Source organism: Petaurus breviceps, unplaced genomic scaffold, assembly GCF_028583685.1.
Source record: "Petaurus breviceps papuanus isolate PSGF00001 unplaced genomic scaffold, PetGlider_PUasm1.0 90845, whole genome shotgun sequence".
Lineage (NCBI taxonomy): Eukaryota > Metazoa > Chordata > Mammalia > Diprotodontia > Petauridae > Petaurus > Petaurus breviceps.
Window position 1 is genome coordinate 2,648,167 of NW_027187359.1, and position 19,127 is coordinate 2,667,293.

At 42.1% G+C, this 19,127-nt stretch overlaps 1 protein-coding gene across 1 annotated transcript in view; it reads left to right on the top strand.

Moving 5' to 3' along the window:
* Positions 1-19,127, top strand: part of FAM178B (family with sequence similarity 178 member B) — a 123,853-nt gene that overhangs the window by 63,100 nt on the left and 41,626 nt on the right. Inside the window, 3 exon segments of the mRNA XM_069071900.1 lie at positions 11,304-11,397; positions 11,777-11,953; positions 12,422-12,519. Coding sequence (XP_068928001.1) covers positions 11,304-11,397; positions 11,777-11,953; positions 12,422-12,519 — 369 coding nt within the window.

Below are 19,127 nucleotides of genomic sequence, written 5' to 3' on the forward strand. Positions count from 1 at the left end.
TTTGAGTTACAAATTTTCTCCCCGTTTTTCCCCTACCCTCCGCCCCAAAATAGCAGTCCCACAGGATATCCCCTCCTCCAATCTGCTCTCTCCCATATTTTCTCCCATACCCCTTTCAACTTTTCCAGTGGATCTCTATGCCCCAGTGCCTGTATATCTTATTTCCCAATTACATGTAAAATAGTATTAATAATGGTATACATATATATATATATATGTATATATATATACATTTGAATATTTGATTTTAAAACTTTGAATTCCAGATTCATTCCCTTCCTCCCTTGTCACCCACCCTTACTGTGAAGATAAGCAGTTCAGTATAGGTTGTACATGTGTGGCTAATGCAAAACAATAACCTAGTAGATATATTGTAAAAGACTGACTATATTTCCCTCCCTCCTATCCCACCTCCTACTTGTTCTGTTCTCTTCTTTGATCCCCTCCCTTTTCAAAAGTGGGTGCTTCCAACTTCCCTCCCCCCCAGCCTGCCCTCCCTTCCATCATCCCCCCTCTCATCCCCTTCCCTTCCTACTCTCCTGGAGGGTGAGATACCCTATTTAGTGTGTATTTCATTCCCTCCTCAAGCCAAATTCAATGGGAATAAGGTTGACCCATTCCCTTTTGCCTTCCTATTCTTGAGGGGTAGAAAATTTGAAACTCAAGGGATTATAGAATTGAATGTTGTAAACTAAAAGTAAATGAATAATTTTTTTTTAAAGAAAAGGGCTACAAGCCAATACTAAAGTGGAGGGAGAATTGGTACATGCTTTTTTTGTTTACAGATGATTGTGCACTCAGTGCATCCTTTGAAGCTGATATGCAACAAAATATGGTTCAATCCTCTGCTACTTGTGCTAATTTTGGCCTAATTAACAGCAAGAAAATAGAGATTCTTCACCAGCCAGCACTGCATCATCCATATGTGGAACCCTTGGTTATGGCAAATGGAGAAATTTTGAATACCATGCATTTAATTTCCTTGGCAGTATATTTTCCAAGGGATGTACACATAGATGATGAGGTTGACTCATGCATTGCCAGAGCTAGGTCAGTGTTTGGGAGGTTCCAAAGGAAAGTGTGGGAGAAAAGAGTTACTAAACTGACTACCAAACTGAAGATCTACAGAGCCATTGTGCTGACTTCATTGTTGTATACCTGTGAAACCTGGACAGTATGCCAGCACTATGGCAAGAAAATGAATTACTTTCATTTGAATTGTCTTAGGAAGATTCTGAAGATCACCTGGCAGTATAAGGTACTGGACACTGAGGTCCTTCCTTGAGCTAAACTGCCAAGATTTCAAACTCTACTGCAGAGAATGCAACTCCAATGGGCTGGCCGCATTGTTTGAATGCCAAATATATGTTTACCTAAAAGACTATTTTATGGAGAACTCAGGCAAGACAGGTGCTCACATGGTGGTCAGAAGAAGTGATAAAAGGACACTCTCAAGGTCTCTCTGAAGAACTTTGGAATTGATTGCATGACATGGGAGACACTGGCAAAGGACTGCCCAGTATGGTGTCCCTGAATCAAAGAAGGCACTGTGCTCTGTGAGCAATACAGAATTGCAGTAACTGAAAAGAAACATGAGATGTGAAAATTTAGAGACATCTCTACTCCACATGTTCACATAGATTATTTTTTCCTGACCTGTGGTAGAGACTTGCAAACTCTTAATTATCTGATCAGTCACAGTTGGACAGACTGTATTTTGACTCCAACATAGTGATGTCATTTTGATTCTCTTTGAGAATGAAAGGCAACAACCAATAGCCATATCAAATCAAATCATTTCAAGTCAACAAGCATGCATTAAGTGCCTTCTTTGGGCCAGGCATAGTGTTCACTGCTAGGGATATAAAGAAAGTCAAAAACAGTCCCTACCTTAAAGGAAGTTCACAGTCTAATGGGGGAGACAACAGGTAAACAACTATGAACAAACAAGATATAGATAGGATGAATTGGAAATAATCTCAGAGGGAAAAATCTCTAGGATTATAATCTCCCTCAGTCCTGGGCTCTGATTATGTCACACATCAGCTATTCATGTTTTTGTCTGCAGCAGCCACAGCTGTGGTGGCAACCAGGCTACTCCTCTCTTTCTCAAGGAAACTCAGTTGTCTGAATCCATCAGCTGTAGCTACTCATCCCCATTTCCCCCATGGTTACCAGAAAGTCCCTCTTCAAGGTCAGTGGAAGGAAGAGAAGTCAACTCCAGATCCTGCAGTGTAAGACAAAATTTCCTCCTCTATCTCTTATCTTGTATTTTGCCGGCAGGGTAAACTCAGAGCATACAGATTCAGCAGTTCCCTCTCTTTCCCAGAAAGGAGGATCAGAGCCATCTCACTTCTGGTGGCATGTCTCCAATTCTGTTTTGTCTCACTCTTTAGAAATTTTCTGGGTCCTCTGTTCTCCAGAGATGAAAAATTGACTTAGAAGCACTGGCTATACATATATGATCTATATCTGTTTTAGTGGCTTAAGCCAGTGGCTTCTTATTTCATAATAGGGGGTGAGCATAACTCCCCAAGAAGCAGTGTAGGCTTGGTTCTCTTCTGCTCTCTTGTAGAAAGAGCTATAAATTATTCTGAGATTATAGGGAGGGCAGTGTTTATAATCTGAGAAGAGATTTCTAATCCCAGCTTTCCACTGAAGAATTAGCTTTCATTTTAGAGATTTCAGAATTGGTACACCCAGCCAGAGGGGAAAGGGGAAGGATACATCAATTGGAACTTGGAGAAGAGGCAGCAAGTACTATAAGAGAACCAAATTTGGATATGTGACATTGAGGAAGTCACTTCACCTTCCTGGACTTTAGTAAAATAAAAGAGTTGGACTAAACGATCTGTCTGTAAGGGCCTTTCCAGTTCTAAATCTAGGTAGGATCTCAGAACAATCTGATCTGATTGTCTCAGTTTTATCTATCCCACCCCCAAAAAAGATATGTGATTAAGTATCAAGCATTAAGCATTTACTATGTGCCAGACACTGTACAAAGGCTAAAAAAAAAAAACCCAAAGGAACCCCAAACCCTAAATTGGGTGGGGATCCTGCAGCCTGGAGGCCGCCTGGTGCCCTGTAGGTCAGGCTGCAGGTTCTCTACCCCTGCCCTAAGAAAAAGCAAAATCTTGCCCTCAAGGAGTATACTTCTAATGGGAGAGACAACATGTAAATAATGGGGAACCTAGAAGTATGTACTATGCAGATAAAGGTGATTGGCATTGGCAGCTGAGGAGACCAGGAAAGTCCTTCAAAAGGTGACATTTGAGCTGACTCTTTGAAGGAAGCTTTGGAAACCAAGAGGGGAGAAAGCAGAGAAACCCAGGCAAAGGGGTTAGCCACTGGAAGAGCAGAGAGACAGGAGATGGAGTGACATTCATCCCTCAAACCCTCTTAATTAAGGTTGAAATTAGTCCTTAAACCCAGTTACTTAATGTTCTGTATCGCCCAAGATAGGTGGTGAGATCTTCTATGCCTATTTCTGATCTTCAGGGTTGAAGTGAGGGATCTAACACTTTGATATTAGCAGGTCTGTACATTAGGATAGGTAGGGAGACAGGAGATTGCTTAAGGCAATGGGCTGCAGGTTTTATGATCATGGGTTCCATTCATTTACATATTCATTTGGAGGATCAGAATCACATTGTATATGATGGGATTGCAGTTGTATGTTTCTGACTTCTGTCTCATAAAACCCCATATTTTTAACGTATCCCAGTCTGCTCTCCCACCTTGGAATTTTGAAATATCCTTTAGAACCCCACTACAAATTTCCTGTAATTTCTGAAGAAATTTCAGCCACCTGGAGCCCCAAGGATGAAGTAATACCACCTTGTCATTTGTGGAGGGCACAAAATAGCTTCATAGCTTGAAGTGGAAGTTGTCCCTCAAAGCCCTCAAAGTGATAGAGAACCATGATGTTGCCAGCTCCATAGTCCCCAGGGCCTCTCTTCAGGGCTGCTAGACCCTCATCCAGAGTTCTTATACAGTGTGAGAGTCTTCTCTCCAAGTTAACTTTGGTAAATCAGTACCCAGGGTCTTTCACTTTTGCTACATCAGTGATTCCCAGATTTATTTCAGTGGTGATGTTTTATTTTGTTTGTATTTTTGACATTTTGCTAAAAGTGCTCTATATAGTTTTCACATTATAGTTAATATCTTTTTCTAGTTTTGAAAATTATTAGAGAAATGTTTTAACATCCTTTGGGTTAATGGGATATACAGCTAGGTTTTGTAAAACCACAGTGGGCAGTGAATGCTTACCTATCCACTATAGGTAGGATTTTGCACTGATTATGATTAATTGAGGCCAAGGCCATTGGTTCCTCATGCCTTTGTTACATATAATGGATGAATGAGCATCAACAGAAAGATAGAATTATGCTAAGAACACGAATTTGAACTCCCACTATCTGCTCCAAAGTTATATTGAGTAATTTGGTGCCAAACTAAACTTTACCACATTCTGCTGTAGCTATAAATAACCTACACTTGTGCCAGCCTGCCAAGATCCTGCCCCTTTCTCTTTCCTCTGAGTTCCAGATCTAGTGTAATAAGCTTCTTTCCACTTCCCCAACTTAGAACTTTAATCACACTGTCTGGATTGGGTGGGGGAGAGAATCACATACAGAAAAAAACAAATGCAAGGTGGGAGATGGTATTGGGACAGGGAGTGGAGCCAGCAGCTATCAGATGGGCTGCTTTTAGCTTCTGTGATGAGTGTCAGATGATAAGTTGAGAAGTGGAAGGAGGCATTGACAGTCCTGTTTGCTTTCCTCTTTATAAAGACCACTAATTTTTTCCCCCTTCTAGGTACCTTTAAGGCTTACTAGCTTCATGCCTATTCTCCTATATTACAAATTCCCTATCTTTGGAGAGAGCAGGGGGGTATGTCTGAGCTAGCCCTCCTAGTGTCAGAGCTAGAGTCTTCCACAGGTTTCTTGTTAAATTTTGGGGTGAATTCGATGATTGTTTTAGAATATAAGCTCTAGTATTATTTCTTAACTGGATTGTGCTTGGCTTTTCTCCATAGAAGGAAGTAGTTAGAACCCTGTTGCCTTAGAATCGGAAGTAATTGTCAGAGTTACAGGAGACCAATCATTTTTTACTTTCTTTCTTTTTGTTTTTTTGAACTTGGAACCTTGAGTCACGATTTAAGATTAAGTCTGTTGAGATGGGATGGGGAGAAAATTCACGATTTCAGACTTTACATAAGACTACAACCAGGAGTCTTCCTTCTACTGGGTTCTGTAGGAGACTTATGGGACCCAACTTTCTAGTAGATAACTTTGCTACCAAAGTTTTGGATGTATTGGAGACTTAACACATGATCTCTTTGGAATCAGAAAAAAAAGTAGGTATTTTAAGAATCATTTAGAACAATTTAGTATCTTCCCTTGGGTCTTGTGGAAAGAAAGAAATTAACAGTCCCAGTGGGACTTGGGCTCAATGAAGGTTTCCCTGTTCTGTCTCATTTAAGTGAGTTGTTGGCAGGCTATTCAGCTTAGAGATACCCAATGCTCCTATGGGCCTAGCTAGATGGGAGACTTGTGAGAAAAACCTACTGAGACTAAGAATCAGCAGGGGGCACTCTTCCCTTGGTTCATTGTCCTGGAAGAGGCTAGAAATGGCTCTTGTTAGAGGGGGGTTGTCTGGCAGTGATGGGGTGGACTGATTAAAGTATCTCCCCTATGGAGGTGTGAGACATCATTAGTGAATATATGAGGAACTGAAAAACTCTAGGCTAAAAGCTGTCTTTGGTTTCATGGGCAAGTATCCTTAGAAGACCCAGAGCAGCTTTGGTCAATGAAACCAAAATCCCCTCCCCAGAGAGATCCTTCCTCCTCTCTCTCTTGCTGCTACCAACCTAAATGGGACCTCTAATGAAAACTCAAGATAACTCTCTAGACTGAGCACTTATACACAGCACCCTTTCCTTAATTCAGCTGAGGCAAGGTCAGAGTTTTAAAAAGTTTTACTAAGGAATTGGGAAATCCATTGGAACCAAATAAGGAACAGAAGTGTAGAATTCTCAGCTTGCAAGAGCCCCCCTGTCACCTTGATCCATGTGACTGTCCCAGCCAGAAGTGCCTAACACACTTGAAATGGCCTGCTTAATTGTAGGCTTCAGAGCCAACCCTCAGAGTGGTTTTCTCCCAAGGACTTTTTTCTGCCTGGCTTTTCCTGTCACTTCTCAATGAGTTCTATCTTCAGGACTCTTTAGTTTGCTTCCTGCATTTACTCCCTTTTAGCCCCTTCAAAGAGGGGCACAGTTAATGCTTGCAGTAATTTGGAGTTTTCTATTCTATTCTAGTTTTCAAACTAGAATGCTGAAGCTGGCTGGATGACAGTATTACTGTTTTGCTAGGTTACTCTGAGCAGGAAAATCCTTTTCCTCTCTCTTTGGCTCAATTTCCACTTTAAAGTGAAGGAGAATAGCACTTATCATCCAGAAGTTAGGGATTTTTCCCTATCAGGAAGACAAAGTACTTCCTGTATGAGAATGCCCAAATCTCTTGGCCACTGATGTTTGTCGTTGGTTTGGTGTACAAAGGAGTCCTTAAGACTAGGGGTGCTGTGAGGCGGCTAGTTGCACTTGGCCCTGGAGTCAGGAGGACCCGAGTTCAAATCTGGCCTCAGACACTTAACACTTACTAGTTGCATGACCTTGGGCAAGTCACTTAACCCCAATTGTCCCTCCAGAAAAGCAAAAAAGAAGTTTATAAAGACTAGGGGTGTTGTTTTAAAGAGAAAGGTCAGGGTGAAAATAGAAAGTAGAAAGACCAGGACATACTTTAAAGGGAATAAAGAGGGATTAAGTGTGGAGTGTGGGAAGGAAGGAGGAGAAGAAAAGAGATTTAGCAGATAAACACCTGGAGAAAAGTAGAGAGAAGTGTGGAAACTGAGAGGACTATTTGAATACGAATTTAGGCATATATGTGCAGTCATAGAAGGCAGTTAGGTGTTGCAGAGGATAGAGAGCATTGGGCTTAGAATCAGGAAGACTCATCTACCTTAATTCAAATCTGGCCTCAGACCCTTACTAGCTGTGTGACCCTGGGTAAGTCAGTCATCCCTGTTTGCCTCAGTTTCCTCATCTGTAAAATGAGCTGGAGAAGGAAATGGCAAACCACTCCAGTATCTTTGCCAGGAAAGCCCCAAATGGAGTCACGAAGAGTAGTACTCATCTGAAACAATTGAACAGTCATAGATGCTGTTATGTTGAGCCAGGTGCCTATAGGAACTTTGGTGAAATACATCTGAAAGCCATTTGCATATGATCAGATTTTGGGTTCATAGTCAATAGCTTGAGTCCACCAGTCTTTACCTGAATCAGAGACAGAGCTGAGCACCTCTAGGCTGATGCCTAGCCCTGCTCTCCTCTGCTCTGACCATCAGGCCCTAGCCCTGCTCTGTTCTCATGGTGTCAGATGCTCTCATCCACTCAGCCCTTGGAAAGGGCAGCCTGGCTGAATAGGCTAAATGGATAAATAAATGGCAATTAATACATCAAAGGCTATTCTGTCAAGCCTGAGGAGTTGTTTCTAACTGGCTGTTTTGGGGACAGTGTAATTGATCCATGTAAGGTTTGTTTCTTCTTTTCCATTCGCTCAGCATCGATTCTTCCCCCTTGCATTGGCTCTTGCAATGTGTTGTGCAGATCTGAAATCGACAGGCCTGGTTTTATTTAGCAGCACCTGCCTATGGGATGTGCAGCACTGCTTCCTGCCAGGATAACTTTGTTCCGGCCTTTCCAGTGACAGCCCAAGTCAGCCTGGCTCCTGGCAAAGTGGCTCACTAATTGAACAAAGCCAAAAGAAGACCCACCCCCACCTCAGGCCATTGGATGTTTTAGATTGGGCCTTCAGAAATAGTGTCAGTATTAATTCCTTGATTTTAAGTTAGGGGTGAGCTAAAACTTATAAAAGTATTATTTTTTTTCTTTTTGAAGGGGAAAAGGCAGGGCAATTGGGGTTGTGACTTGCCCAAGGTCACACAGCTAGTATGTGTTTAGTGTTTGAGGTCAGATTTGAACTCGGGTCCTCCTGACTCCAGGGCCAGTGCTCTATTCACTGTGTCACCTAGCTGCCCCAAATTATTATTTTTCTTGGGAGAAAACTGAAGCTTAAAGAAGCTAAATATTTTATGTATTGTCACAGAGTTATTAAGTGCCAGTAGCAGGATTTGATTCCCAATTCCCAATCTAACAATCTTTCTATTATGTTGTGCTGGAGAAGTAAATTTAGATAAAAGAAGAGCCAACCATATCTGCTTTCTGTCCCTTGTAATTTCCTGCCTTTTGCTTTTTCTTATGCCATTCCCTATACCTGTAATTTCTACTATGTCTCTCTCTCTGTTTTTTTTTTTGCTTTTTTTAGGGGGGAAGTGACTTGCCCAAGGTCACACGGCTAGTTTTGTGTTAAGCGTCTGAGGCTGGATTTGAACTCAGGTCTTCCTGACTCCAGGGCTAGTGCTATGTTCACTGTGCCACCTAGCTGCCCCCACTGTGTCTCTTCTTACCTGTTGAATCCTATAAAGCTCAACTGAAATACTTCCTCCTAAGTGAAGCTTGTCAGAAATGATAGGTCCTTCCCTACCTCTTCTTAATGTATTTTCTAATGTACTTCTCGTGTTATATTGTAGTTATAATTATTAGTGATTATATTTTATTTGTCTGCTTACCTTGTAAGCCCCAGAAAAGCAGTGACCAAACCATATCTAAACTTGCTATCTTTCCTTAGTGTTTAATATGTTGCTGTGCACACCAGCCACTTACATGTTTATTGAATTAAAAACGGAACTAAGGTAATCTATATTGAAGGCTAGAACTAAATATATTTTATCTACTAACTTCCATTGAGGACAGCTAGATGGCTGGTGGATAGAGCATTGGGCTTGGAATCAGGAAGGCTCACCTTCCTGAGTGAAAATCTGGCCTCAGACACTACTTACTAGCTGTGTGACCCTGAGCAAGTCACTTAACCCTGTTTGCCTCCATTTCCCCATGTGTAACATGAGCTGGAGAAGGTAATGGCAAACCACTCCAGTATCTTTGCCAAGAAAACCCCAAACGGGGTCATGAAGAGTCAAACAAGACTGAACAAGAGCAATCCCCTTTCACTGAAGGAACTCAGATTATTTTTTCTCAGTTGAGAAGAACACATGTGGAAACTGAGGCACAAAGCAGGGATATGATTTATTCAGGGCAAACACCAGGTTCTGACCACCAAAACACATTCCTTCTCTCCTGTTCTGTTGAAAGCTTCCAGGTAGGCATGTAGTGAAATAGGATAGATGAAATCACCTTGTTCATGAAGGGGAACAATGGAAATGTCGACTTACTAATAGCCAACTGAGTGCAGGTGGGGAATGAGGGTTGTTCAACTGTGAAATCCCTGTTCTCCATGCTTTCTCACTGGGAACTATGGAGGAGCCCCGTGGGAGCAGATGATTCTTATTCTCAGAATAGCAGTCACAGACGCCAAAGTTTCAGTCAAGTGATTCCTCAGAAGTGCAGGGAATAGAGAAACCCATTGTCGTCAGTTAGACTATCACCCTCTGCATGCTGCTCCCAAAGAAAACCAGCATATTGAACCCTAATGAATGTTTCATTTTATAGTCTTTGGCTAAAGGGCTGGGGAGGACTGGCCATTCCTCCTTACTCTCATGTAGTCATCGAGGTCAGCATTTCTTTTCCTGGAGAAAAGTGTTGTCATTTAATCCCCCCCTTACATAAAGATTTAGTCATTTGTAGCCTACCGACTTCATACTACCCCCACAAAAACACAGAAAAGGCATATTCATCAGCCGCCATTATCAGCATTCCTCATTCCTCTGTGATAATACTGTGGAAAGGTCATATTTACAGCAAATGTGCATAATGATACAAGTTCAAATTCAGAAACACACCAAGAAATAGCAAACCATTCCCATTCATGTAGGCACATGCCTACAATACCATACTTGCATGTGGGCCTAAGCCCAATTTAGCCTAGATGTGCCACCCAGACCCAGCAGACTCCAGAGTTCTCTTTCTGAGGTCCTATCCTTGTGCCTCATCTGTTCCTAATAAATGCTAAAATCAGAAAAGGGTGGCTGAGCCAGCCCTCCACATTAGGCCACTGGTGCCAATTCCCATGGGTTCCTCTGAGAATTATGATCACCTCAATTTGTGATTTTATTGGTATGGGGAACTCTTGGGATACAGTCCCCTCCATTGATGCAGGTCAGTGACTCATCTGCTCCTTAGAGTCTCAGCTTCCTGGGGCTCTGAGATGTTAGGTGATATTCTTATGGTCACACAACCAATTGGAGGGAGTCAGAGGCAGGATTTGAACCCAGGTCTTGCTGACTCCCGGGCCAACCCTTTATCCCATACACCAGGCTGCCTTTCAGGAATTATGATATTTAACCTATCAGGGTTTTCAAAGTACTTTACTTACAAGATGGTAGGGCAGGCAGTGTATTATTCCTATTCTACAGATGAGAAGATTGATGCATAGAAACATTTAGTGACTTGCTCCAAATCAACCACTAATGTCCAAGCCAGTATACAAACTCAGCTTGTCTGACTCCAAAGACTGGAACCAAACTAGTCACTCGAAATATATATGCAAAGAGGACTTTAACTAGTTGTACTTCTCCCATGCACTGTGGTCAGCACACCTGAGCAAGTACCATTTTCATACATGCTGTTATCAGGATTTATTACCTCCACATAGAATGCCCCGACCCTTTTCTTTACAAGGTGGGAGGTGATGGGATGGGATGGAGAGATCCTTGGATTTGGGATCTCAGTATCTGGGTCCAAATTCCAACTCTGGCATTTACTGTTTGTGTGTTTGAGGAAGTTGGTTAACCATTCCCAACCTCATTTTCACCTGCTGTAGAAGGAGGAGGGAGTACCAGATGATCCTAAAAGTCCCTCTTAGCTCTAAATCTATCATCTTCGGACACTAACAGGAAAAGACAACAATGTATTCAAGGTATTCAGATGGTCACAAAATGGGGGGTTTTTTTTTTACTGTCATTGGAAGGTGAGGGGGGGCAGTGGAGAGTGGGAGGATGGTTAGTTGTGTTATTAATAGGTGGGATTTCAGGTAGAAAACAAAAGCTAGAGGCAGCATTTTCTAATAAAAAAAAAAGACCCTTATATGGCAGGGCTGCTGGATTTTAGCTTTTCATGTGTCTCTGAATTCAGTCTGTAGTTTTGGACAAGACCCTTCTCTCTGTCTATCTCTCAGGTTCTTTATTGCATATTTCTATTATCCATATTGGTTGTTCTTGCCTCATTTTAGGGTCTGTGAGACTGATGATGGCATGGGCTCAAGAGAGCAAGAGGATTCTGCACCAAACACTGGGCTGGAAACTAGCCTCAGCTACATCTGTAAGGTTGGTCTGAGTAGATCCATTCTCCCTGTCCTTCCATACAGTTCTGCCTACCCCAGCCTAGTTGTGTGAATGCTGAATGTAACAGCCAATTCTTTTTTATTTATTTTTTCTTGTTTTTCCCTAAATCATTGATTGAATGCTGAATGCCAATTCTTCTCTTCCCCCCCCCGCCACACACACATTCATTGAGCCAGTGCCTTGCTCCATGAAGTGACTTGGGACTCGGGCTTCTTTTAATCCTCCTTTCTCCTGAATCACATCCGGTGTTGTTAAAGGGAATCTGTGGCCAAAACTTTCCCACCAAATCTCCTAAGACTGGCACTGTTCTTTCCCTTGGGCATTCCTGATACCCCCCTTCCCATGTGATTTCTCTCTCTAGTTCCTGACGTTGTGTGTCATGGCCCAACCGAGTGCTTACACAGATGGGGAACTGCTCAGCCTGATGTATTTGATATGCCGAGCCAGTATGGATAGACAGTTAAGGCTACTCCCCTGTGTTGACCTTCAGCACTCCCTGCTTGTGCTACTTGAGGATGTTAAAGACTGGTCAGAGAAGGTAGGTAATAACAGGACTCTCCCACCACCCTGTCTTAGAGATGATCCACATGATTCTGCTTGAATCTTTCATTTTGGCCCCTGCTCCTCAATGCCCTCTGTACTCTGCTAGTATTTTCCTTATTCTAGAATTTCTTGAATCTTTTGTTGGGAGTATTATTCCATGGGGGGGTTAATAGTACTTATGAATGACCAAGGAGGGTATCTCCTGAAGCCCACTTAGGTGAGTTACCTCAGGGTTTTGAGAAGAAACCAGGGTCTCTGTCCACAGTTTTTATCTCATTCTCCACCTCAGTAATCCTAATGCCTGCGTGAGCCTGCCCCCAAGTGCTATGTTCTTGGAGTGTATATGGTTCTTTCCAAAGTGACCAGGCTTGGTACTTGGTTGGGGCTCTTGTGAAGTGGAGAGAGCAGCATCACTTCTGTGTTACACACCAACCTTAATGATCACCATTTCCTTTTTTGGCAGTTCCCACAGCTGTGCTGCATGTTGAGCTGGGTGTCTGATCACCATCACAACCTGCTGGCTGTAGTGCAGCTCATCCTGGATGTTACTACCCGTGGAAGGTACATTTTTTCCATCTCCATTTCCACAGCGAGACACTTCATCTCTTCAGGGTCTATGTGAAGTTCTAAGATTGGGGCCAAGGTCTCAAGGGTGTGCTGGTGTATGTGTATCATTGGTCATGTCAGCAATGTTGTGTGCTCGGATACATCTAGTGAAGTACAGTGTGTATGGACAAGATTAAAACTAGTGTACTTCTTGGCCTAAGTCTTTCTTGCTACTTCTGTCAAAGGTGGGAGAAATCCCCATGGAAGAAATTATGCTTTCTTCCTCAAGTCCCCAAGAAATTAAGAGAATATATTCTAGAAACAAAGAAGAAGTTATTCCAAAGAGGATGAGCTGATGAGCCCATAAGTAAGCCTAAATTGCTTAACTTGGATCTATTAGTGCAATTAACTTGTCACCAAGAGGTGCCAAGAATGAATAGAACAAGTCACCAGATGCAGTCACCCTGAACTGCTAGACAGTGTTGTTCCTAAGGTGAAGGAAGCCTATCCCAGTCCCACAAATTTAGGTCAAAAGCAAGGGATAAAAACATCTTTCCTACGTTCTCTGCAAAGGTAAATACCTGCTCTACCTTTGAAGGAGCTGGACTCCTAGAAGCTCTGTCCCCAAGGAGTGAAAGGAAGCACAGACAGTATCAGGCAAGTCCAGGCTTTTGAACTGCCTGCTCAGCACCTGGCTGCTAGCAGGGTCCACATTTGTACTACTGCAGAAGGTGTGGCACCAATACACATTTAATAGCTGAAATAATTTAATTCAATTCAATTCAATGACCATATTAAGTACTAGCTTAAGAACTAATACATAGTTGTGTATGATAATGGGGATAAAGGACAAAAACGAAGAAATCCCTATCCTTATGAAACATGTATTCTACTGGGGTGATACAACATGCATCCAGATAAATAAAAACAAGGAAATCTGAACACAGAAAGAGATAATAAAGTGGGGGGGGGAGGGGAGAGGAGGCTGCAACCAGCAAGGTTCTACAGAGGAAGCTGCCTCTGAGTTGAATCTTTAAGGAAGATAAGGAATCAGATATGTGAAACTGAAGAGAAAGTACATTCAGATATCAGAGATTTTAGAGCTTGACCTTAGCAGCAACCTGGGAAGTCACTTGGTCCAAATCTTTTATTTTACAGATGAGGACACTGAGGCCCAGAGTGGTCAAGTGACTTTTTTTATAGGATTATACAGAAATTAAGAGTTGCATCATAATTCAAATCTAGAACTCTCTGATTCTATGTTCAATCTTTTTTCTACTTTATCTCACTACAGTCTAGATATGAGGGCCTACCTTGAACAAATGAATCAAAGCAAGAGATGTAATGTTGAGTTCTGGAAACATCTAGCCATCTAGTGTGACTGGAATGTAGAAATGTGTGAAAAGGAAGTAATATGAAATTAAGCTGGAAAGATGTTAGAAGCAGATTGTGAAGGACCTTTAATATCAGACTGAGGAGATAGTCTTATATTTTCAAGGCAGTATGGAGTCACTGAGTAGGGGAGTGACATGCTCAGACCTGTGGTTTAGGAAAATTATTTTTGTTATCTATGTGGAAAATAGGGAGAGGGGAGACAGAGAGGCCATTCAAGAGGTTATTTTGGTGTCCAGGTGAGACGTACTAAGGGACTGAACTTTGGTGGAGTCTTGGGAGTATAAAGAAGGGGACATGAGAGACATTTTGGAGGTAGAATTGATAGGATTTAGAAAAAACTGTTTCTATGTAGGAGGTGAAAGAGAGAAGAGTCAGGGATGCTTCTGATGCTTTGTATCTGAGTAACCAGAAGAATGGTGGTGCCATCAATAGAAACAGAGAAGCTGGGAGGAGAGGCAGCTTTAGGGAGGAAAATGATGAATACCACTGGATGTGGTCAATTCTGGATACCCACGGGACATCTGTTCGCTACCTGTTGCCTCTCTATTCATCTCTGTCCTGCTGGAGACATGTAACACAGGAGATACAATGCCAGTATTGGGGTCAAGAAGAATTGGGTTCAAATGTCCCCTCTGATATGTGTCAGTTATTAGAATGGGAAAGTTATTTAACATCTTTGAGCATTCGCTTTCTTACCTATAAAATGGGGGTGATATTTTTAATACCCATTTTACAGAATTGTTGTGTGGCTCAAATGACAAAATGTATATCAAATAGTTTATAAACTTTAAAGTCCTATGTGAGTGTTCATTATTATTGTGTTGCTCCCCTTCTGCACAAAAGCCTCTAAGAAGTCTCTACTTGCCAGCAGAGATAAACTTGACATTCAAGGCCCCAGCCTAACTATTTGCACTCATTTCCTCTTATTCCCTGTGTTTTAGCCTGTCACCCAAACATGTGGCTTTTGAGACTTTGTATATGCATTTCCTTCATTTGCAGTATCTTTTCCCTTTCTATCCACCTATCTGGGGCAGCTAGGTGGCACAGTGGATAGAGTACTGGGCCTGGACTCAGGAAGACCTGAGTTGAAATCCAGCCTCAGACATTTACTAGCTGTGTGACCCTGGGCAAGTCACTTAACCTCATTTGCCCCAGTTTCCTCATCTGTAAAATGATCTGGAGAAGGAAATGGCAAACCTCTCCAGTATTTCTGCCAAGAAAACCGCAAATGGGGTCACAAAGAGCTGGACATGACTGGACAGCATCCACCTATCCTATCTCCAGTTATCTTGCAGGTATCTTGTTTGTACAACGTTGTTTACAGGTTGTCTCCCCTGTTAGACTGGGAGCTCCTTTAGGGCAGGGACTGCCTTTGCCTTTCTGTTTCTCCAGCACTTAGCACAATGCCTAGTATGTAGGGGTTGCTTAATAAATGCTTGTTGACAGCCTATTTTTTAGGGTTCCAGTTGTACCTCACTAAGACTTTTCTGACTGCTCCAACTTTAAATTGACCTCCCCATCTTTGAACTATTTTCTGTAACATTATTTTTGGCACTTAATTCTCTACTGCCTTTCATTGTTACTGTTTCATTTATGCATGTATGTTGTCTCCCCAGCTTAAAGCTTCTGAAGGGTAGGAGGACTATATTTTCCCCCCAGTTTCATCCTAAAACGCAATACATGTTTATAACATAAAAGAGTGTTTCCTTTGCCTTTTTTTTTTAAAGGACTTTTGGATATGTGCTTCCAGCCAGCTTCCACCATATACTCTGGGAGCGTCTTGAACACTCCAGGGAGCTATGTCCAGTTCCACTATTGTTGGGCTATGTGACCTCTAGCCATGTGCCAGACCTTTCCTCTCAGAAAGAATAACACTTTTTAGATCTGTAAAGATGGTGAGAACTATTTTAGTAGCAGAAAGAAAGGGAAGGACTGAGACAAAGGGAGGAGGGGGGCAGTGCCAGACCAAGAAAGAGAGGGCGACAGAGTCAGAGAAGGCTAATGCCCAGGATGGGTCTTTAAATGACCAAGTAAGTTGCTGTTATTCTTTTACTTAGCATCTCCTTGGATCCTTACCATGTCCTCCACAACATCTCTCATCTATGTCTCCTTCTTACCACTCACACAGCCACCATCCTAGCTTATGCCTTCTCCCCTCTCACCTGGACTGTTACAACTGAGGCAACTAGGTGATTCAGGGGATGGAGTGCCAGACGTGGAGTCAGGATGACCTGAGTTCAAATGCAGCCTCAGGTACTTACTAGCTCTGTGATGCTGGCAAAGTCATCTAACCTCTGCTTACCTCTGTTTCTTCGACTGTAAAATGGGGCTAGTAATAGCACCTGCCTCCTAAGGTTGTTGGGAAAGATCAAATGAAGTAATATTTGTAAAGCACTTAGTACTGTGCCTGGCACATAGTAGACCTGTACAAATGTGTGTTTCCTTCCCTTCTCCCCAACAGCCTCCTAAATGGTTTCCCTGCATCAAGGCTCTCCCCTCTTCCAACCCTCCTTCACACAGCTGCCAAATTGATTTTTACTAAAGTGCATATCTTATCACATCACTCCCCTTCTCAGTAAACTCTGGTAGTTCCCATTTTACCTTCAGGACCAAATATAAAGTCCCCTAATATTTAAAACCCTTTACAATCTGGTTTTTAGCCTTATAGCTGGCTGACCTTTGGGCCATAGATAACACTCTTGTCTTATCTCTGTGCCTCTGCACTGGCTGTCCCCCAGTCCTGGAATTCACTTCCTCCTCGCTTCTGTCTACTACTCAAGAATCCTTGGTTTCCTTAAAGCTCAGCTCAAGTGCCACCTTTTTCAACAGGCTTTCCTGATCCCTCTAACTATTAGTGTCCTCCCCTCAAGTCACCTTGAATCTGGTGTGTGTGTGTATAATCTGTATATATGTGGTTTATGTGTGTGTTTATATGGGATCTATATGTATATATAGTTCATGTATGCATATACATAGTTTATATATGTTTATATGTGGTATGTGTGTGTATATATTGGTTTATATGTGTTGTGTATATACATACACATATATAAACCACACACACATATGTATATACTTTTTCTGTCCCACTTTCTCTCTCTCTGTCACTCTCTCTCTATATATATATATATCTCTCTCTCTGCCTCTGTCTCTCTCTCATTGTCCCCAGGCTAGATTGTAAAAAACTCCCTGAGGTTAGGGACTATCTTTTCTTTTGTCTTTGTATCCTCACTGCCTAGCACAGTCTCTGGCACACAGTGGGGTTCATAACATGTGCTTGTTGACTGATTGTGTTGCTGGAAGTGGGACAGCCCCATTTTATTGTCTGTTTCTGGCTTAGCTAGTGGCACTCTCAATGAGTTTTGAGCCCACAGTGACCTCATGAACAAGACTGCTTTGTTGTTAGTGTATACTGGTCTATAACCATCTTATTCTGCTTAGGTGCTCAAGGACAAAGCAAGAATTTCCAGTCAACTTTCTGTGGACTGTAGCCATTGGCTCATTAATGGAAGTGTTGGCATCCTTCAAGCTTCTTGTGTATTGGAAAATTCTCTAGTAGCACTGGTTAAAGGAAGAAGAGGGTTGTCTTATGTTCTCCTGATGGAGCACTGTAATGGTCTCTGGTAGATCAAAGTTAATAGTGAGGAAGTCCCATGGACCTGGGGAGATTAGTGTGAGAGATTTGAGTCATGGGGATTTTTTTTTTCCATAAGAGGAACTTTCTTTACCTAAGCTTTCCCACCTGATGGATCAAGATGTCCTCAGTCATAGCTATAGCTACTATGCAAGAATCCTCTTACCAGAAAAAGAGAGAAACTAGCTTATTTCATCTTGGCTAAAAAAGACTGATATTCTGGGGTCATGAGTAAATGCTTCTAAAACCATTAGCAAGTATTTAACACTTACTCTGCATGTGGCATTTGACTTTGCTATACTGTATTTCAGCTTGTTGGGGAAGGGGGAGTAGGGGTAGCACTAGTAGCTTTGGGGAAGGGAAGAATTTGGGAAAGTCTGCATGTCGTGCTTGAGCTGAGTCCTCCAGTCTCACATTTCCAACTGTCTTTTAGATATCTCAAACTGGATTATCTCATATACATCTTAAGCTCAAAACATATCTAAAACTGAAATTATCTTTCCACCCTTTTCCTGACTTCTCTTACTGTGAGAGTGCCACCATCCTACACTGATCCTCAACTTCTTACTCTAACCACCCCTCACCACATCCAATCAGTGGTCAAGTCTTGAGGACACCAAATCTCCTAACTCTGGGCATTCTCATTGGCAATACCCCATACTAGGAATGCTTTCCCTCCTTGTCTGCTTCTTGCCTCTCCTGGCTTCCGGCAAGTCTAAGCTAAAGCTCATCTCCTGCAAGAAGCCTTTTCCAGTCTTCCTTAATCTTGGTGCCTTCCCTTTGAGATTATCCTCAATTTATCTTGTATAGATCTTGTTTGTACAAAATTGTTTGCATGTTCTCTCTCCCAGTAAACTGTGAATTCCTGGAGAGCACGTACTATTTTTCGGGGGAGGGGGACCTTTCTTTATATCCCCAGCAATTGGTACTGTGCTTGGCACTTAGTAGGTATCATTTGACAGTTGTAAAAGAAACTAGAGATTTCAAAAAGGCAGAGATGAGGCAAACTTGCTTTGCGGGCATGGAGGAAGGCCCACTGAAAAGCAAAGCCATGAGATGGAATATCTGTGAAGAACAGCAAGAAAGCCAGTTTGGGTATACTGCAGGGTGTGTGATGAGGACTGATATATAATAGGGCAGGAGATAAAAACTGGAACTCGGTTGTAAATACTAAAATGCCAGAGAAATATTTTATTTTAGAGGCAAAATGAATATGCTAGAGCCGGGATTCGTAACTCCAAGAGGTCTATAGATAGATTTCAGAGGGTCCATGAATTCGAATGGGAAAAAATTAACATCTTTATTTTCCCTCCCTTCTGAATGAAAGTTTAGCACTCTTTCAATTATGAATGTAGGCAGCAATATATGGAGGCCGTAGGCTTCCCCAAACTGCCACCAAAGCGGTCTATAAAGTACACAAAAAAGATTAAAAGCTTATTAAGCAAAGGAGTAACACAGTTGGGTTTGTACTTTATGAATATCACGTTGGCAATTGTGTGGAGATGTATTGGAAAGAGTGTGGGGAAATCTGAGGCAGCTAGACTATTTAGAAGACTGCTGCCAATAAAGTCCATATAATTCACTAAACCCGTAA